At 38.9% G+C, this 19960-nt stretch overlaps 1 protein-coding gene across 2 annotated transcripts in view; it reads right to left on the bottom strand.

The window, feature by feature from the left end:
* The window catches only part of ric1 (RIC1 homolog, RAB6A GEF complex partner 1), a 140497-nt gene that overhangs the window by 38873 nt on the left and 81664 nt on the right, over positions 1–19960 (bottom strand). For both annotated transcript variants that reach the window (XM_078214092.1, XM_078214093.1), the window contains 10 exons: positions 16993–17081; positions 15257–15401; positions 13309–13357; positions 12136–12288; positions 8987–9190; positions 7926–7964; positions 7717–7827; positions 4731–4820; positions 3323–3483; positions 587–725 (listed from right to left, as the gene is read on the bottom strand). In XM_078214092.1, coding sequence (XP_078070218.1) covers positions 587–725; positions 3323–3483; positions 4731–4820; positions 7717–7827; positions 7926–7964; positions 8987–9190; positions 12136–12288; positions 13309–13357; positions 15257–15401; positions 16993–17081 — 1180 coding nt within the window. The remainder of the gene's footprint in view (positions 1–586; positions 726–3322; positions 3484–4730; positions 4821–7716; positions 7828–7925; positions 7965–8986; positions 9191–12135; positions 12289–13308; positions 13358–15256; positions 15402–16992; positions 17082–19960) is intronic.

Genomic DNA, 19960 nt, shown 5'->3' with positions numbered 1-19960 from the left:
ACATAGCTACATATTTAAGTGTTGGTGAGGTGCAGGAGAAAGTTGCAGGTTGAAAATCACTTGATTGATCAGCTGATGTGAAAGCACTACATTTCCTGACGGGTGCAAGTGAATCTGATGCCAAGGAGCTGGCTACATGTAGAAAGGCAGAACCAACAGCAGCCTGGAATAATTTGGTAAATCTTGTTCTCTTTCAACTTCTATTATCCATTGAAGAGATCTTCTCCATCTTCTCACACATTTAGTAACATATAATTGATTTTGGAGCTTTTAAATAAAGAGTATGTCCTATTTCAAAGGTTAGTAAATCAATCCCAATTTCAGAAATCCAAATGGCTTAACAGAGTATCAGGAATAAAATTAAAATGTTATTATTGGTCACCAGTTACCATTCACATACATGTGAAATAGGTCAGAGGCTATTTGATTTTTAATTTTTTTTAAGAACTCCTTATCATAAATGTCTTGGGCTGCCCTGTGTGTTGCTGGCAGAACTTAGTGAATTAAATTGCTGGCTGTAAAATTGACCTGAATAAATGACCATACAAAATATTGGCATCAGAATTGCATACATTTCAACTGGTACCTGCTGTGGCATTTTGAAGGTGATACCCGTCTCTGTTCGCACAGAGGTCAAAGTTACTGATATCACGAGTGAAGGATGCGGGATGTAACGCGACATGGATACCTCCTGCAGGACTTGAACATTGGCAGTGGGGTTAGGGCTAAATTTAAGAAAAGAAAACATTAATAATCAGATTAAAAACACCAGTGTAAACTTTCTCAACTTAAATCGTACTTCTGAATGGCTTCTTCTCTCATAAATACCCTATGAAAGGAGCAAATCCAAGTTTTTAAATAACTTAAAAGTTGGTATGTGGCAAGAGTACATGTTTCCACTTCAGCTTTAAAGAACGTGGCAATTTTCATTCCTCAATGCAAACCTCTCAGCTTTTAAAAAAAATGTTTTTACTCCATTCTTAAAGCCACAAAGCCAATGCTCAGAATGGACTGGGCGATCCCAAATCCACTCCCAAAAACAGAAAATCTAAGCTGACAAAATGGGGCATTGCACCCCGTCTCGGCCTCGATCGGACTCCTGATTTAAGCCAAAAGTGTTCAAACGCCTTTTCTAATTATAAGTGACAGTAACAGTTTCAAGAGAACTTGTTGAATTAAACAACATTCAGCTGAGTTTGAAGAATTTGCCGAGGAAATAAGCCAAGAGCGATGTTCTAACCATAGAAGTTCTCTACCTATCCAAGAAAACACAGACTTTTGGCTTAACATTCTTTTCCATTTTAAAAAAACATCAATGCTCATGCTTTGAAGTACTAGTCTGTGCAAGGGCAGAGAACACTATGATCTCAGCTCACCCATTATGTTATAGACATTCTAGCAGTGCATGAGCTATTCAAGAGAGATATCCAAGAACAGGCCTGTTTTGTCCTTTACTGCCAGGCCAACAGACAGCAAACTAGCACCCACCTAATCTCAATTGGAATCAGGGGGAGGAGCAAGGATGAGACAATTTCATTAAAAAGGAAATTCCGAAATGCTGCTAATGCGAAAACTGCATTGCTGGAAATTCAACAAACAATGGTCTCCTGTTGCTCTCAGAAATACAAATATGGGCTGGAGAAAAAGGCGGGCAAGCAGGTTTTTTTTCTTTGCTTGTGGCCATGGACTGCTACATGTTGCAGTGATTGGCTGATTTGTATACATCATTTGCCCCATTGATAATTTGAGTAAGTTACTTTAATTCATAAGTAATTTGCAAATTGTAGGCATACGCTACTTGGATTTTATTTTGTATTTATAAACCACAGAACATGCCTCATTCACTGGTGCAATTGTAGTTTTTGCCAGCTACTTGCTGACAAGTTACTGGTGGGATGTAAACACAGTGGCACAGTGGTTAGCACTGCTGCCTCTCAGCGCCAGGGACCCAGGTTCCATTCCTGGCTTGGGTCAGTGCGCGGAGTCTGCACGTTCCCCGTGTCTGCATGGGTTTCCTCTGGTTTCCTCCCACAGTCCAAAAGACATGCTGGTTAGGTGCATTTGCCAGGCTAAATTCTCCCTCAGTGTACCCGAACAGATGCTGGAGTGTGGCAACAGTAACTTCATTGCAATATTAACGTAAGCCTACTTGTGACACTAATAAATAAACTTCAAAAAACTTATTTAAAATGGAATTATTACTGTATTATAAACTGCACTTAAAATGGTTGCGTGTTTGCAAAGAAAATAAATGTAAATCCATAATTTGAATTACAAATGGGAGCTTATCTTTGAGGACAAATGTAAAATCTTTCTCTTTCAAACTCCCTTGGCTCACATGACACTCAAAAGCAGATGAGCTCAGGAACCTCCAGTAGAGAGCGCTCTAACAGCAACCTAAAGATGACCTGTAACTTTGATTGGCAATGGTGGATTGCTACTCTTTATAGACTTACTTGCACTTAGAATGGAAAGTGGCTGCCTCACCCAACCTTCCTGACTGAGGCTGGGTCTGACTCAAGAAGCAAAGCTTATCCCCGGCCCCAGCGGCAAAGTGCAAAAGAAATGCAGTAAAGAAGGGCACAGCCCTTTTTAAAGGCATTAGCTGGCATAAAGCAAGTGAGTTTAAAGGTGCCACTGAAAGGGAGAAGGTAAGTTTTTAATGTAATTGAATGGGGTGGAGGCAGTGGACATCAGGATGGGTAGGTGGGGATAGTTGGATGTCGTGGGGAGGGTGCAGACAGGGGTGCGGGAAATAGGGATGTGGGGTTGGGTCAGGTCAAGGAGGCCTGGTGGTGCTAAGGAATACTGAGAGGTGAAGGGGGTGGGGGGCGGAATTGGGTGTCCCTTTTTTGAGCCTTGTATTGTACAATCTACAATGCTTCAAAACTTCTGTTTATTTCAAAATTTCAATACCAATAAATGTAAATGTTTATTGCTCATTATAAAGACAGACATCAGTAAGTACTGTTCTGGGAGGAGGGTAGGTGACTTTCATTAAAAGAGCGCTGAAAGTTTAATTCCTTGACAATACTGTCAAAACGTTTAAAATGCAGTTCAGCCACATCCTTTTCTGTTTACACAATGTAATTTTGCTTAAATTAAGCATAGTTTAAAAGCAGGGAAATTTAAAATCTATTTAATGCATTAAGTTGGATATGGCGAATGCAGTGCCTGGTGACGTCACAACAGTAACTGCTCTAACAGAGGTATGCCCCAACCACAAAACCAATATTTCAAAAGTCCTGCTTTAACCTACTTCTCCTGGGAGATTGGCATTAAACAGGAGCAGAAACTTGGGAGAACAGAGCAGGCTACTCACCCATCATCTTTCCGGTCAATGCTGTACAAGCAGATAGAGCAGTCGACTCTGAACAATATTACCATGTCCCTGAAGACATTTATTAACAAAGTCTGCGATTGTACTTTGGTAATATGAGCAAAAACATTGTCCAGGTTGGATGACCGGAGATAAAGTCTCAGCTGGTTTGGAAGAAGAATGGTATAAGAATTACAACAATTCCAACATGAATTTTTAACATTAATTATAACATGATCTCTGTACGAAGGATTGTTGTAACAAAAAAAAAGGCTAATCATCTCCCTCATCCAAATCAGTATGTCAAGACAGGGGCATGCATTTGTAAAAATTGCAAACTTTGAAACTGAGCAAAATATTTATCAAGTTATTGCTTATACAAATATGCAAAATGGCAGACTTAAACCAGATTTTAAAGTTGTTACTTTATAATTCAGCAAGGATTATACAATTCATGAGTCCCAGGAAAAAAGGATATTTTTTCCCCCCCACTGTGTGGACATTGTTCACGTAGTTCCTCTTGGTGGTCACACATACCAGGAAAGTGGTAGAACTATATACTAAAACTGCAGCTTGGTATCTGGTAATTTCTCGAAAATTTAGATGGCAATATGGAAGTGACAATCCCGTTGTATTTCAAAATGCAAGACAGAAAATAGGTTATATTGACTATTTTGTAGATTAGAATAAAAAGGTACTACAAGTACAAAGTGGATTATCAGTTGTCAAGGGTTTGGTGAATGCTGCAGACCAGGCTTCACATTACTAACTGCTTGTTAGCATCCTACCCAAACCCTGTACAGATGGTGCCACTGATTGTCAGTATCAAAAGGTGCTTGAAGTTTTTAAAGAGTGTGGAACTCTCCAGGAATCTTTATCTCTGGCACTAGTTCAGACAGGCCTGTGGATTAGCTGAAAGCTGTGGGAAACATGCAGTCAATTTGGACATGGCGGGCTCGCACAAACCACAATGTGACTACAACCAAATAATTTGGGTTTTTTTTTAATGACGTTGGTTGAAAAACAAATATTGGCCAGGGCATCAGGGATAACTCCCCTGCTCTTCTTCCAAACTGTGCCAGGGATCCACCCAAGAGTATACATGGGCACTTGTTTAACATTTCACCTGAAAGTCTCAAGGGAGATGCCAGTCCTCATTATAGTTTACAAGGAGCAAAAGAATACATACACTAATATTGGTTCTTTGTCATTGGGTATTGTTTTATTATTTTGCTAGATGCCTTTTTATTTCTATACATTACTTTATACACAACAGCTTTACCCTGCAGGCACTAATCTGGCAATATATTTTTGCTCTGTAGAGCACACACTCAATTTACAAGTAAAGATTTTACCGCAATTTGGAATCAATTAAAACCTGGGCATGCTGATGAAAATGTCCTTCACTTACCTCTTCTTGTTGGTCAATCAAATTATAACAGGCTAAAACGATGAAGTCATTCCACCATGCCAAGCCACCAGTTACTGCCATATTTTGTTCCTAAAAACAGAAATGTACATGGATTGGGAAGGGTTTGCCATAATATTCCAGAATACTTAATTTTCCAAGACATTACTATCATCTGTAGCAAATTCTGTCAGGTCACTTTTGCTCATTTTTCACATGGATTGTTTTAACACCGAATTAAACTAGCACTATTTATTAACCTTTGGTTGAGTGCCACAGGATTGCTGTCAAACTCATCGAAAGGATTTTTCTTTTGTTTAATACTATTTGTTCATCAAAGTTAAGAATTTTCAAAACAGCAGATGGCAAAAAGCTAATCATTACAAAATTTACAAATTCAAACACACTTAATAAGTCACAATACTTTTTAATGTCACGACACAAATTCAGTATCAATCATCAAAAGATCACTGAATCAAATCAATTGTATTATTGAAGAACAAGAAATGCAACGCAACAGGCAAAAGCAAAAAGCTTTCAGATACTGAAAGGATGAACTAAAAAGTAAGAAAGAGCAATTACCAAATAGGAGGGAGAAAGAAATGTCACAGGAAGAAAGCAGTCTCATAATCACAGGTCCAATGGTAATTGCAACTGAAAAACCTGCTACAATAGGTAGGGGGTGTCTGCGCATGTCTGGCCTCCACGAACCAACCAAAAGGGAACTATACCCCCATGAAACAAGGACATCTCATAATGGGGGTAATACCCAAATTTGCCATGTTGAAACAGATCTATTTCCACATTCTGCACTCCAATGAGGCATTGAATACAATAGAAAAATGTGTTCAGGTTATCAGAAGATTGGGTGAGCTGTGTATGTTCGCTCCTATACGTACAGCATTTTAAAATAATGCCAGTCATGCTGAATTCTGAGAATTCCTGCACTTCGCAAGAAGGCTGATCTTATCTGACTCATCTACAAAACATTATTCATCCTGATGAAAGAGTCATACCTTTGATGCCCTGTAAATTGCTATGCTGAAAATCTACAAAAGGAATTGACACCAGCTTCAACAGAAATCTCAGAAAAAGTAGCAACCGTGGGTATAGACATTCTTGTGCTTGTAAAGTACCATGTCACATCCACCCACAACCATTTCTGCTGTTTGCAATACAAGAGGCCGAAGAATCACCTCATTCAATCTTATCCATTGTCTTGAACATCATTAATTACTGATAGATACATTGCTAAATTTATCCAAGCATTTAAGGCAATGGGTGGTTACATCCTTGTGATTCACTGGAGCATAAAGTAGATGTTCAGACAAATATATCAAATTCAAAAATAAAATTTCTGTATAACTTTTGAAATGCAAAATTTGCTTTGCTACGTGAAATGATTTTGTTACTTTATCTTGGTTACTAATGATGTAAAGATCCATATATAAATAAAATATATATCCATATATAATAAATAGTTGAAGCAAGGGCATCAAAAACAACAAAACATGTAGCGATAACAAACTACATAAAGCAGCTTTGTTGGCTAAAGCAATGAAGCAAGCAGCATACACTAGTCACATATTGGATTAGTTATACAGGCTGACGTCATTAAATTTATCTGATAGTAAACCATGTACATCAACCTGTACTCTGCGTACCCATCACTGTACTCTTCCCAAACTCACCAAAAATAAGATAAGATCATTCACACATATCTTGATCAGTCCAGCCTAAATTCTAAGAAACCTCATGCCAACAAAATATCAAACTGCAATCTGAAACTAAACCAGAAGTAGTTTCCAGGTGGATGAACAAATACATTTATCATAAAATATGAAAAGTTTCAAATGCTTCTTCACTAACTTAAGTTAAAAATATCTCTCCATCTGCAGACTTGATGGGCCAAATGGCCTCCTTCTGCACTGTAGGGATTCTATGATTCTACACAGGATGGTTGATTTGAAGCGGTCACATTATTGTAGTCAAGGGGCTCTCCACCTGGATTGGGGAATACATTGTGGCAGGGTGAAGAGTTTTATTCTGCAGCTGGCCATATTAGCATTGCACTGGAAGTAACTGATGCACCACGAAATGCAATGCATTTAATTCTCCAGCAAAAACTTTCCCGCCATAAGCGCATGAATCAAAAATAAATTTTAAAATATATCAAAATCCTAGACTATCCTTTGATGATTGATTAATGCCAGGATCAGCTGAATCAGAGATGAATACTTTAGGTCTGATTACCCATTCTCAGCTGGCCTCAGTGCTTCTGAATTTTCTCTTCAGATACCATGCCTGAAAGTTGGTCCACGGTTATGCCTGGCAAGGTACAGCAGTGGCCTGCTGTTGCCTTCTGAAGATGGCTGACCAGGACTCTCTTCTATTCTCACGGCCAGTCATTGGTGCATATTGGAATTAATTACAAGTCGATATTCGACCTGTTTTGTTGTGTTATGAATGCACCTACCTTGGCTATCAACTCGGAGCTTTTCTGGCTGAGAGGCAGGGATGCTACAAGACCGCCCTTGCCACCAACTCCATCCCTTCCCCTAACCAATGTATCAAATTGAAACAGCTTCTGCTGTCATATGTTCTCCATCACAAAACACCACCCAGTTCCATTTCATAACATTGTTTCCCTATCTCAGCCCATCTACTGCTTCTGAATTAGAAGGATGAAAATCTGTCAATATCTATGCTTCTGCAGACAGGCAGATGTTGAGCAAAGACAGATGGATGTTAAAGAAAGACAGGTTTAGACTCAAGTGTTTCATGATGGTGGTGAAACTGCTTGGTGACAACCATTATTAAGACTAATTTCATTACGAATATCACCTGAGGACACCTATGAAGCTATAGCTCAAGGATTCAAAACTTCTAGTCAAGAAAGAAACCAGCAGAAAAAAGGGCATTTTGTTTTAAATTGGAGAAACAAAATTTAATATTAAATTTTAATATTCCAATCAAGCCCACTGCTTACCTGGGTAATATTTCCAAAAAGCTTCCATTTCCTCGTAAACAAAGCATAGTGTGCAATTCCATATCTGCCTGCTACTGCAACACACTGACCCAGCTGGTCTATTGCCGCAAACTGAAGAAATAATGGAATACAAATTAAATCTCATCCATTCACTAGGTTTCTTAAAAAAAAAAATCAGAGTTTACTTATTGGGGAGAGAAAAAACTCACCTTTATTGGCCAATTACTTTCGAGATAGGTACTATGGATCTACAGAAAGAGACACAAACAAGTTATATTACCCTTGGTGTTCAAAAAGCAGAGTTTACAGTAACTACATTTAGTACTGCCATTTTTACGGTTCCCTCCCCAGACCATTGGTTACACCCCGCCCCACCAAAGGAACCAGTTTGTTGCTGGGATGCAGCTGCCTAAATCACCTGGAATACCAGAAGCAAGGGATTTTAAGAACACTAACTCCTATTCTGGGCATAAGGAAGAGGGGAAGGCAACTGTGTCACATCTGCCTGAACAGTGCTCAAAAGGCTATAGTGAAGTCCATTGTGGAATGGAAACTACTTAAAGCGAAAGCTGGCCAAACTTTAAAGGAGTTTCTGTCAAATGCTTTGCAACAGATCTTTTTTCAAATTTCTGTGCTGCATAAATCTGAAAGTTTTTCTTCGATTAAGGCCAGCAGAACGGGGAAGTTGAGCTAATAAAAACCATTTGAAGGGTTGAATTACAAGTGGCAGTTTACCACAAATTCAATTACAACAATCACTTCATATGACAGTCACAGGATTGAGAGATGGCACAGACCACCTCTAAACTCGGTAAGAAGTCTCAGAACACCAGGTTAAAGTCCAACAGGTTTATTTGGTAGCACAAGCCACAAGCTTTCGGAGCACTGCCCCTTCATCAGGCGAGTTAAAATCCCTTGCTTCTGGTATTCAAGGGGCAGTGCTCTGAAAGCTTGTGGCTTGTGCTACCAAATAAACCTGTTGGACTTTAACCTGGTGTTCTGAGACTTCTTACTGTGCTTACCCTAGTTCAATGCCGGCATCTCCACATCATGGCCACCTCTAAACTACCAGCCATGCAGCTGTTGAATCGTGTCAAATGGCAAAGCATTTTAATATACTCAAATCTATGCGTCTGCACTCTTCCCTAATACTTGGAGTTTGGCAGTAGTAACATTAAAACATACAACTGATACGTTCTCTTGAACAAAATATCTACCTAAAAAAGATAATAAAAAATTGATGCATTTGTGTGAATGTAAAAGCCATCACCTGTACAACATGCCAGTGCCTGTGTCCTAATAAAGTGCTTAAACCCTGAGGAACTAGAATGTTGTTATACAAAGGGTTCTTTTCCCTGACAGGCTGATGGCCTGAATTTGCTGATGCAGTACTTGAATTTTGATTTTGCAACGTGTCACCACAGTTCAAATACAGTCGATCCTCTCCTTGTAGGAGTACTTGCTCCTGATTATTCTGGAAAGAAAGAAGATTGTAACAGTTGTTTAACAGCTTAATTTTCAGCTTAGAAAATTAATGTATCTATATGCGATTCTTCAAGAAAATTACATTTCAGTCTTACTAGTGCAAGTTGGTCAGAAATGTATTTTTAATTGAAATCAAACTAACGTTTTCCAATATGGAATAATTTACTTTGGGGAGAGAAACATGGCAGCTGAGTTTCCCCAAGAAGGTTTACTTGACTCATCCCTGGAATGAAGGGCTTATCTTATGGAAGGTTGGGGCTATACCCATTGGAGTGTAAAAGATTTAGTGGTGATATTATTGAAATAAATCAGATCCTGAGGGATGTAATAGGGTGGATATCAGGAAAATGTTTCCATTACTGGCAGAGACTAGAACCAGGGGGCACAGGTTAAGAATAAGAGGTCTACCATTCAAGGCGGAGATAAAGAGATTTTATTTTCTCTCAAAGATTCATTTGTATGCAGATTTCTCTTCCCCAGAAAGCAGTGGAGGCTGGGTCATTGAATTTATTCAAGGCAGAGTTAGACAGATTTTTTTATTTGGGGGGGGGGGGGGAAGAGAGAGAGAGAGAGAGAGGGGACAGACTGCAAAGTGGAGTTGAAACATAATCAACCATGATCTTATTAAAGGGCTGAATGTCCTACTCCTGCCAAGTTCTATATTCCTATGTTCCAAGATTCTGAAAATCACCGTAAAACAGAGGGGGATACAATAAACTGAAGAGTGACAAATCTCTACTTTTATGTAGACAAGTCCAAAGAGGGGAAAAATAGTTTATGATTTTCACAGGAAGGTATATATTCAAAAAGCCTATGCTTCTGATAGCAACTTAAATTAATAACCTCAATTAGGTGAGCAGCAGTAAAAGAATAAGTGTACTTTTTCACTAAACTGACACGTGGGCCATTATCCAGCTTTTGGGAATGACATCACCTTCATAAGCTTATTGCAAAACAATTAAAGAAATGCGAGAAAACAAACAAGTGTTATGAAAAGGAATGTTGGAAATATGAGAAAAGACAACTTTCCGTTTCAGTGGACACCTCTTCTTAGAACAGAGCTCTTTGTAAAGTGGGAGAGATAAACACCTCAGTCACACAGAAAGTTAATGTGTTATGACTTGTGAACTATGTGCACCTAAAGCATCAACATGCCTCCCACTGCCTGCATGTCAAAATACATCCTGCTCTACCACCTTTTACTAAGAAGAAAATGGGAGACATAGCTAGGAAAAGCACTACATTATCTTGCAGGTGCCGGGTGACTTGCTGTGCGTTCCCAGAAATTTCCCTTTCCTTTTAAAGATTTCCAGTATTTTCTTTTTAACTTGCACATTTAATAATTTGGTATTACAACTGTTCTTAGAGTTAACACAGCATTTTTCTATCTGCCCAGGAATACAACAATCATCTCACACATCAAGGGCTCACTACCATAAGAGGAATAAATTGGAACAATAGGACCATGAAAGGTATAATCATAACTGTGCTGTGTACAAATGCAGACAGAAAGAACTCTTTCTAGTCATATTATGCAGAAGCACCATTCAGCTTTCAAAACTGAATTCATGGAAAATACAAAAACAGAAAATGCTGGAAAATCTCAGCAGGTCTGACAGCATCTGTGGAGAGAGAATAGAGCCAATGTTTCGAGTCTAGATGACCCTTCGTCAGAGCTCAAACCCTTCGTCTGGCTGAACTGGTTCTCACACAATTTTTCCTTTAACTTGTCTCAAAAAAAAAATCCGCAGTATTTTGCTTTTATCATGAAAAATACAAACTGAAAGTGCACTCCAGGTGAATGCTGAAAGGAAAGCAAGGAAGCATTTTATTCTACAAAATTCTTTCAATATAGTTTGAGAAAGCTGTATGAAGATTGAATCTACAACATAAGAAGAAAAAACAAGTTTGATTTGCAAGAAACATTCATGTCGCACAAGTGCCAGGCAATGATCATCTCCAACAAGAGAGAATCTTACCATCGCACTTTGACATTCATTGGCATTACCATTGCTGAATTTCCCACCATCATCCAGGGGTTACCACTGACCAGAAACTGAACTGGACCATCTACATAAATACCGCGGCTGTAACAGGACAGAGGCTGGGAATTCTGTGGGAAGTAACTCACCTCCTGAATACCCAAAGCCTGTCCACTATCTATAAGGCACATATCAATGTGATGGAGTTGTCTTCACTTGCATGTAGCCCCAACAGCACCCAAGCAGCTCATCCTAGGTGATGTCAAGGCAGCCTGCTTCATTGACACCCCATCCACGACCTTAAGCATTCACTCCTTCCACCACAATAGCAGCAGTATGCACCATCCACAGGATGCACTGTAGCAACTCATCACCTTCCCTGAAGGTTCCTTCAACAGCACCTTCCAAACCCACGACCTCTACCATCTAGGAAGACGGCAGCAGATGCATGGGAGAACCACAACCCACAAGTTTCCCTCCAAGCCACAAACCATGCCAACTTAGACCTATATCATGTGCCTCACTGTCACGGGGTCAAATTCCTGGAACTCCCTTCCTATCTGTATTGAGTGTCCCTACACCACATGGACCACAAGAGTTCAAGGAGGCATTTTACCACCTTTAGGATCAGGTAACAATTGGAAATATTTTACACAGATTACATTTCTTCTAATAATTTTTCACTGCTATGATTTACGAAAACAAAAAACTAATTTAACAGCTAGTCTCAAATCTGTATGCTGATACATATTAATTGGCTTTATTAGCAATATTACACCCTGTGAAAGAGCCATCAAAACAAACATTTTAAAAACCATGGTGAATATGTTATATTTTATATTTTGTATATTTACAACTAAAAATTACTGTTAAGAGATAAAGTAGAAGACTGAAGAATGAATAGCTGAACAAATGCAGTATTACTGGTCTGCAAGCTTGGCTTGCAACCTACCATGCAGGGGTTGACAGTTAAAGCGCTTTTGATGAATTGGAACTGCAGAATTTCTGCTTGTTGCATTACACTTTTGTTTTCCAGATCATTTCCAATTTGCTGAATGCCATCGCTGGAAATCGCCCAAAGATGGTAGCCTTCAGCACCCCAGCTCTTGAAGGAGGAAAATATAGGACATTAAAAATATAATCAAGTTATTTTAAACACCAAGTATCAAAGAATTTTTGTTCACTTGCAGCCAACAGTCTAGATATTCCTGTCAACTTGGTCAGAAAAGATCAGAAGACCAACATTCGACCTCATGGAGTGTTGTTACCAGCTAGGAGCTGTAACAGTGAAATGGATTCACATGCCTTTTGGTTTGGTCTTTCTTCCTGTGCAGAAGAGCCCAGTTTCTGTTCTTTACTTCCTTTGATTACAAGTGGCTGAGATTGTGTGTACAATGTAGGGACTCAATCACAAATTCATTTATTACAAATGCAGATTACTGGTACACCATCTTTGAGCACAAGTAGAGGTAATGTTTTTTGCCCTCATTTGTTAGTCCGTTTGTAAACAATAGGTCTCAAAAACTAATGGACAGATTTCAATGAAACTCGGTACACAGATAGGTATCAAAGGAAAAACTGATTAGTTTTTGGCGAAGATCTAAATCTAGATTCTGGAATTCTTTTTTAAAGGGAGGCAGGATTGGGATTGACTTTTTTTTTTAAGGACGTTGCAGGATATTTTATTTTGAATGCTGTTAATTATTTTTAAAATGCTGTGGATTGTCTCAGCTGCTGTGGTGCAATTTGTCATGTCAAAACGTGAGCAGAGATTTTAGAGCAGGTTGTTGGATACAGCCTCAGTGAGATGGTAGCTCTTAATTAAAGTACATCGTTTTCCAGCTTTATAGTTAAAGAACTTTAGACAGAGAAAAGCATCAAGGAAGAGCATTTGACTTGTCATAATGTTGAGTTAACATCATGGTGGAGGTATGCGTTCTACTGAGTGTCCTCTTCAATTGTTTACTTTAAAATTGCAGCGAACAGATCAAGCGACTTCTTTTTCCGATCACAATACCATTTATCTGAAGGTCTGCATTTTCTACACACAGTTCTTTTCAATGTGCATCTTGTTGGAAAGCAGCATAACTCAAATATTTGGAACATGGTTTCCAAGTTTACTCACCATAGAGCTGATTTTTATAGGTTCCTTTTTAGTGCCATCAGAATAATGCCTTAAAATTAATAGAATAAAATAATTAATATCGGTTTTATTTATCATCAAAACTTGAATGTTGGCATTTCTACCCCATTTATCTACGTTTAAGGATCTTAAATTGAATCAGTGCACTTCTTTAGCAAATAGATTCTGGTTTTATGAAAGTGCAATTCTTCCTAAATCCAAATAATTGGAGATGGCAGTACATCAGATGCTGATTGGATGAAATCTGAAAACACACCTGTGACAAGACAAAGAACACCATCAACCACAGGACAATGTTTGCTTGTCCGAAAAACATCCATGTGCCACTTAGATATTTAGATAAAATTAACTTCTCAATAAATTAGCTGCAGGGGACAAATACCATTTTACCAGCATTAGCCCGAGATAATATAAAAAACATTGCTGGAGCAATACTCAAGAAACAGCGAATGGTAAAATTACTTTTGAACTCTCATTACATCTTTCAGAATAACCTCCCTCTTCGCTATCCACCCTTTTCAAAATCTTTTCAGTGGTACTTTCCTAACTGGCTTATTTTTACAACTATTGCTGAACCAAACTGGACTTTTAACCTGGTGCGATAAAGAAAACCACAAATCATGCTAACCTACAATATTTAGGTTTGATTATGGCATTTCTTAAAAATTCATTCGTGGGATGCGGGCATTGCTGAACATTGCTAATAGACTTTTAAATCCAGATTTATATTCAATTTCAAATTTCACCATCTGCTGTGGTGGGAATCAAACCTGGATCCCCAATGCATTGTAAGAAGTTTAACAACACCAGGTTAAAGCCCAACAGGTTTATTTGGCAGCAAATGCCACTAGCTTTCGGAGCGCTGCCCCTTTGTCAGGATTCTGGTTTTATTTCCCCAATGCATTACCATGGATCTCTGGATTACTAGTCCAGTGACAATACCACTACGCCACTACCTCCCCAAGTGTTATGTGATAAATCACTGGCCCCCATTGATATTAATGCTCATCTGTAAGCAACAGAAGGCATAATACAAGCAATAGAAAATGAAGTTTTTCTTTCTCCTATTAAAGGTGGCTACAAAATATTTCTACAATCACTGGCCATTATTTGTGTGAATCTAGGACACGAGAATTGTGGCGAGTTATTCAGCAAATTGGATGTACCATGGTCACACCAGATTGGGTTCTCACTGTGCACTTCCAATGGTGACGCATTTATCAATTTAGGCATCAGGGAGACCAAATTAAACAACTGTCTCAAGTTATCCAAAACAATATTGCCACCCCAACTGGACTCTCACTGCTGCTAAAATCCTTATCCACAATAATTTTCAAACCTCTTCTTGTAATTGCATTGTACCAAGTTTGTGACTTTCTTTAACTTATGTCCTTCCCCTCAACCTCTAGTTCTCACAATACCTTCAGCTGTCTGAAACTCCCTCCTAATTTTCAGCTTCTCTCCTCACCTTCTTGAAGCCTAACTTTTCAACAAAGCTTTTAGCAGCACCCAACTTTGCACCATGGTTCAGTGCCCAAACTCCCTCTGTAAAGTGTCTCTCAATGATAGAGGTGCTTTGTAAATACAAATTGTTATGACAGAATACATTCCAGCCCTAATAATGGTGAAGGACTGTCTAATCTTGCTATAGGAATACAGATAGCACGCAGTGACTGTTTCCTGTGAGCTATTAAGTTCAAAAGATGTTACAGAAGCATCGTGTTATTCTTAAAAATCAGATTGGAAAGTTCAGTTAAAGTTGACATACTGGAAAATACATGACATGGGAGATGATCAAAATTTCTGAAATTCTTTACTGTACTACTCCCAACCCCAAAATATATAAAAATGGAGTAATGAATGCACAGTTTCTATACCACAGGCAGTCGTATATGCAATTGTACCTCGAATTTCTGGAGGAAATACTCACGCAAAATCTCCATCTAGTGTGCAAAATAGATGAGCACCAAAAACACTCCACAGGGATAAGCCTCCACATTCCCATGTTACCATAGCAACGCTACAATCAGGTGACCATCTGACCAGTTTCACTGCTCCAGTCTTGTTCCAAATATCTGCTCAAGAGATTAAAGAAGAATTTGGCTAAGAACTCAAGTCCTGAACCAGAAAAACTCTCAATACCGTTTTGTAGAATTAAAACAACAGTGCAGTACTCCACATAAAATGGGCGTTAACTGCAGGAAAAACATTTTTTGGCATTGTATTTATCTCCAGTCACAAGATAGTTACCAAGGGAAGGGGGGAGGGGGCAAGAGGAGAAGAGAGCAAAGGTGTAATATTCAAGGGGAAGGCATCTCAGGGGTGGGGTGTGGGAAGGAGAGAAAAGGGAGAAAATAGAAACCGAGGGAAATTTTTAAAATATCCTATATTGGAAAATTGCCATCAATAATTAATTAGCTACGCCTTTTCCCAAAGTTGATCAGTTATAGTAGAATAGCCATATGGCTAACAGGTAAAATCTTAAAGCATGAAGGAAAAGGAAGCCAGCCTTATACCAGTGCAAGAGCGTGGTGGGAAACGTGATTACAGCTTAACAATCTAGCTCGCTGAACAATGATCTTGTGATAAGGGCCAATTTAACACAAATGCTGCAAATGTCCAAAGGTATGCAGGTTAGGTGGATTAGCTATATTAAATTGCCCCTTAGTGTCCAAAAATGGGTAAATTATGTGGATTTGTGGGATTATGGGGATAGAGCGGTGGGTGGGCCTGGGTAAAATGCTCTTTTGGCGAGTCGCTATGGACTCGGTGTGCCAAGTGGCCTCCTCCTGTACTGTAGGGATTCTATGGTTCTAGATGTTCCTAAACAAAGGACTAAAGGAGAAACAATGGGACAGACATCTCCTGAGATCAGAAAGCAGTTGAAAAGAGGATTGAACATTAAAGGACTTACAGGACCAAGGAGAAATGGCAAAAATCAGCATTACCAGGAGGGATGTACAAGCCTGCTGACCAGAAGCTGGCAGAGGCTTGGGGTGTCACAGGATAGAGGGCTCGGAACTTGAGAGAAGGGGAACAGTATCAGATACATAAGGCAACATCTCATTGGAGATGAATGGAACTTATAAAAAGAACCATCGTGCAAGACAGATCCTGAGCCAGTACTCAGCGAAGCGTCTTCGTAAGAAGGGCTGATCAGCTCCACCTCATTGGGGAATATCTTTAAGGGGAGGCAATGACCTAGTGGTATTATTGTTAGACTATTAATCCAGAGAGTCAACTAATGGTCTGGGTATCCAGGTTTGAATCCTACCACAGCAGATAGTGGAATTGAATTCAATAAAAAATATCTAGAATTAAGGATCTACCAATGACCATGAAGCCATTGTCAATTATCAGAAAAATACATCTGGTTCACTAATGTCCTTTAGGGAAGAAATTTCACCATCCTTACCCAGTCTGACTTACATGGGGCCACAGCAATGTAGTTGGCTCTCAACTGCCCTCCAAGGGCAACCATGAATGAATAAAAAAAGTCCAATCCTAATCTTATCCATTATTAACAAATACTCATTTGTAAGTGGATCCAGTCAGTGTGTTTAACCACAATTCCAGTTGAGCAGAGTGGGACTCACCCTCAATGGTAGGAAGGCATTTTACTAAAAGTAAATAGCTACACAGATGAACATGAAATGTCAGACCTACCAGGGTAATGCTTAGGAGTTAATTCCAACTTGTGGGACAGCTGCATAGCTCCTGTCGTTGTATCCATTGTGTAAACTAAAACTGAACCACTGGCAGAATGGGAAAATAATCAATTAATAACCGGTTTTCAAAAATCTATATATGTATATATATGTATATATATATATGTGTGTGTATATATATATATAATATATTATTTATATATATATATTATATATATTATTTATATATATATTATATATATTATTTATATATATATATATTATATATATTATTCATTTCAGAACTTATTCATCAAGATAAGAACAGGAAACAACAGACATGCCAACTTAAATATTGAACCTCGGCCTCAAGCATCAGGAGTGCACAAAATGGCAATTGATGAGAATGAAGTAAAAGATACTCAATTTCCTTTTGTTGTAGCATTCAACTGTTTCTGAGATAATTCAGAGGGGTTTCCCCTTCACTGAGCTCTCTGGAAATTTATTGCAGGTACTGATTACACCAAAGTACATCTGGATATCAGTTCTAAATTTGCACCTGTGCCCCTTTGTCCTACTCTCTAGAAATCATAGAAAACCTACATTCGGCCCATCGAGTCTGCACCGACCACAATCCCACCCAGGCCCTATTCCCATAACCCCACATATTTACCTTGCTAATCCCTGTGACACGAACAGGCAAATTAGCATGGCCAATCAACCTAAACCTGCAGATCTTTGGACTGTGGGAGGAAACCCACGCAGACACGGAGAGAACGTGCAAACTCCAGTGACGCGAGGCCGGAATTAAACCCGGGTCCTTGGTGCTGTAAGGCAGCAGTGCTAACACTGTGCCACCATGCCGCCCCTCCCTGGTTAGACGCAAGGTGCCAGATTTACCTTTCCTTTACATACCACCATTATACCTTATATACATTTATCTGATCACCTCAGGCTTTTCATTTCAAGGATAAAATGCCCAAGATTCTTCAATCTTTTCTCATATCTTAGACTGTTGATAATGGGAATCAATCATAGGATTCTTCTCTTTACTGCTTCCAGTGCTAGAATGTCTGTGTCTTGATGACCAGAAATTAATACAGTATTCATAAGAGTGTGTGTGACTCTTCTTCAGAGCAAAGCCCTTTAGCTCTGAGTCAGATGGACTCAAAACTTAATGCTGTTTCTCTCTCCACAGATGCTGCCAAACCTGCTGAGTATTTCCAGCATTTCAGAAAAGTCATGAGCTCTTCGAGTATTTGCTGACCAAGGAATAATCATCATGAATGTTTAGCTAGGTCATATCCGACTAATTAAACTGAATTTTTTGAGATGGTCCAGTAGGGAAGCGCATACAAATGTTGTCTACATGGACTCTCAGAAGGCATTTGATACTATAAGTATTAGAAATTAGTGATCCTTAAACAATCGAGAGCACATGGAATTGAAGTAACCTTGTGACATTTTGGAATATTTGTTGGGAAACTGGAGACAAAAAATAGGGGGCAAGTTGAAATGGCACTTTGATTGATGGATAGAGTGAAACTATTTGCTCTAATAGATAAATCTAGAACAAGGGCGCAATCTGTAAATGATAGCTAGGATAACCTAATGATAACCTTCTTCCGTCGGGAAAAAGATACAAAAGTCTGAGGTCACGTACCAACCGACTCAAGAACAGCTTCTTCTCTGCTGCTGTCAGACTTTTGAATGGACTTACCTTGCATTAAGTTGATCTTTCTCTACACCCTAGCTATGACTGTAACACTACATTCTGCACTCTCTCGTTTCCTCCTCTATGAACGGTATGTTTTGTTTGTATAGCGCGCAAGAAACAATACTTTTCACTGTATGTTAATACATGTGACAATAATAAATCAAATCAAAAGGTCGGTTGGAAGTGAAAGCAGATCTTTCCACAGAAAGGCTAGTGTAACTCTGGAAGCAACTTCCCCATAAGGTTGTGCAAAACTAATCTCAATTGAAAATGTCAAGGTCAAGATTGATTCTTGTTAGTTAAGGTTAAAAAGGGATATGGAACAAAGACAAGTAAATGGAGTTGAGGTACGGGTCGGCCAGAATCTGACTGAATGTCAGAACAAACTCAGTTAAATGGCCTACTCCTGTAGATGTCTTTTCTGAATCCACTTTTAGCTATTTCAATAGCTTTCATATCAGCCATTTTTCTGTATGTACTGTGCTTTATACTAGTTTGTAATAAATTTAGCCTATCATTTTTCTTAGTCCATATTTTGGCCAACAAAATGCCAGAAATGCAATTTCTGAATTAAATGCCGATTGATTTCACTAACGCTTCTAGTTTTGGCACCATCTCTACATTTAACTGACTTTCAGTTTGCAAATGTTGATGTGAAATAGAAACAGCAACTTTTGTCTTTAACATGGAGCTTTGTGAAATGCCTTTCGGTAGTCTGGGTATGTCACATCATATGGCTTTGCATAATGACTTGGGCCGTCACTGGTTCAAGGAAGTCAATCATGTCGGTCAGGCAGTGGCTTTCCTTCTGACACTTGTTTACTAGATTGTACAGATAATATTCACATTTACTCAAGATTTCAGTTGCAGCAAATTTTAAGAGTACAGCTCACTTATTCTCTGCTCTCAAATATTTGCCATAAAGGGACATTCCCCTCTGCACTCCTGCTACATTTCTCTATTTCTCATGCTCACCAAAAACTGGACTGAAACTCCAAGTACTTTACTTGCAAACAGGAATCACCAGGGGTGACATTGCCAGTGTTAAACAGGTTAAAGAAATTAAACATACATGCATAAAAATTGTTCATGGAATAAAAATAGTATAAACTTTCTTCACGTCACAAATGGTCTTAAAGTACAGCCATTTAGTTATGTCTGTGCCAGCTTCAACTCCAGCTATCCCCTCTAAACTCAATTTGCTGCCCTTTTCTCAAATCCCTGTGTATTCTTTTCCCTTTGAAATTACATTATAATTTCTGCCCCAATA

The sequence above is a fragment of the Mustelus asterias genome, chromosome 6 (assembly GCF_964213995.1).
Source record: "Mustelus asterias chromosome 6, sMusAst1.hap1.1, whole genome shotgun sequence".
NCBI lineage: Eukaryota > Metazoa > Chordata > Chondrichthyes > Carcharhiniformes > Triakidae > Mustelus > Mustelus asterias.
Note: the sequence above shows the minus strand (reverse complement) of the source record. Positions and strands in the feature narration are given on the sequence as shown.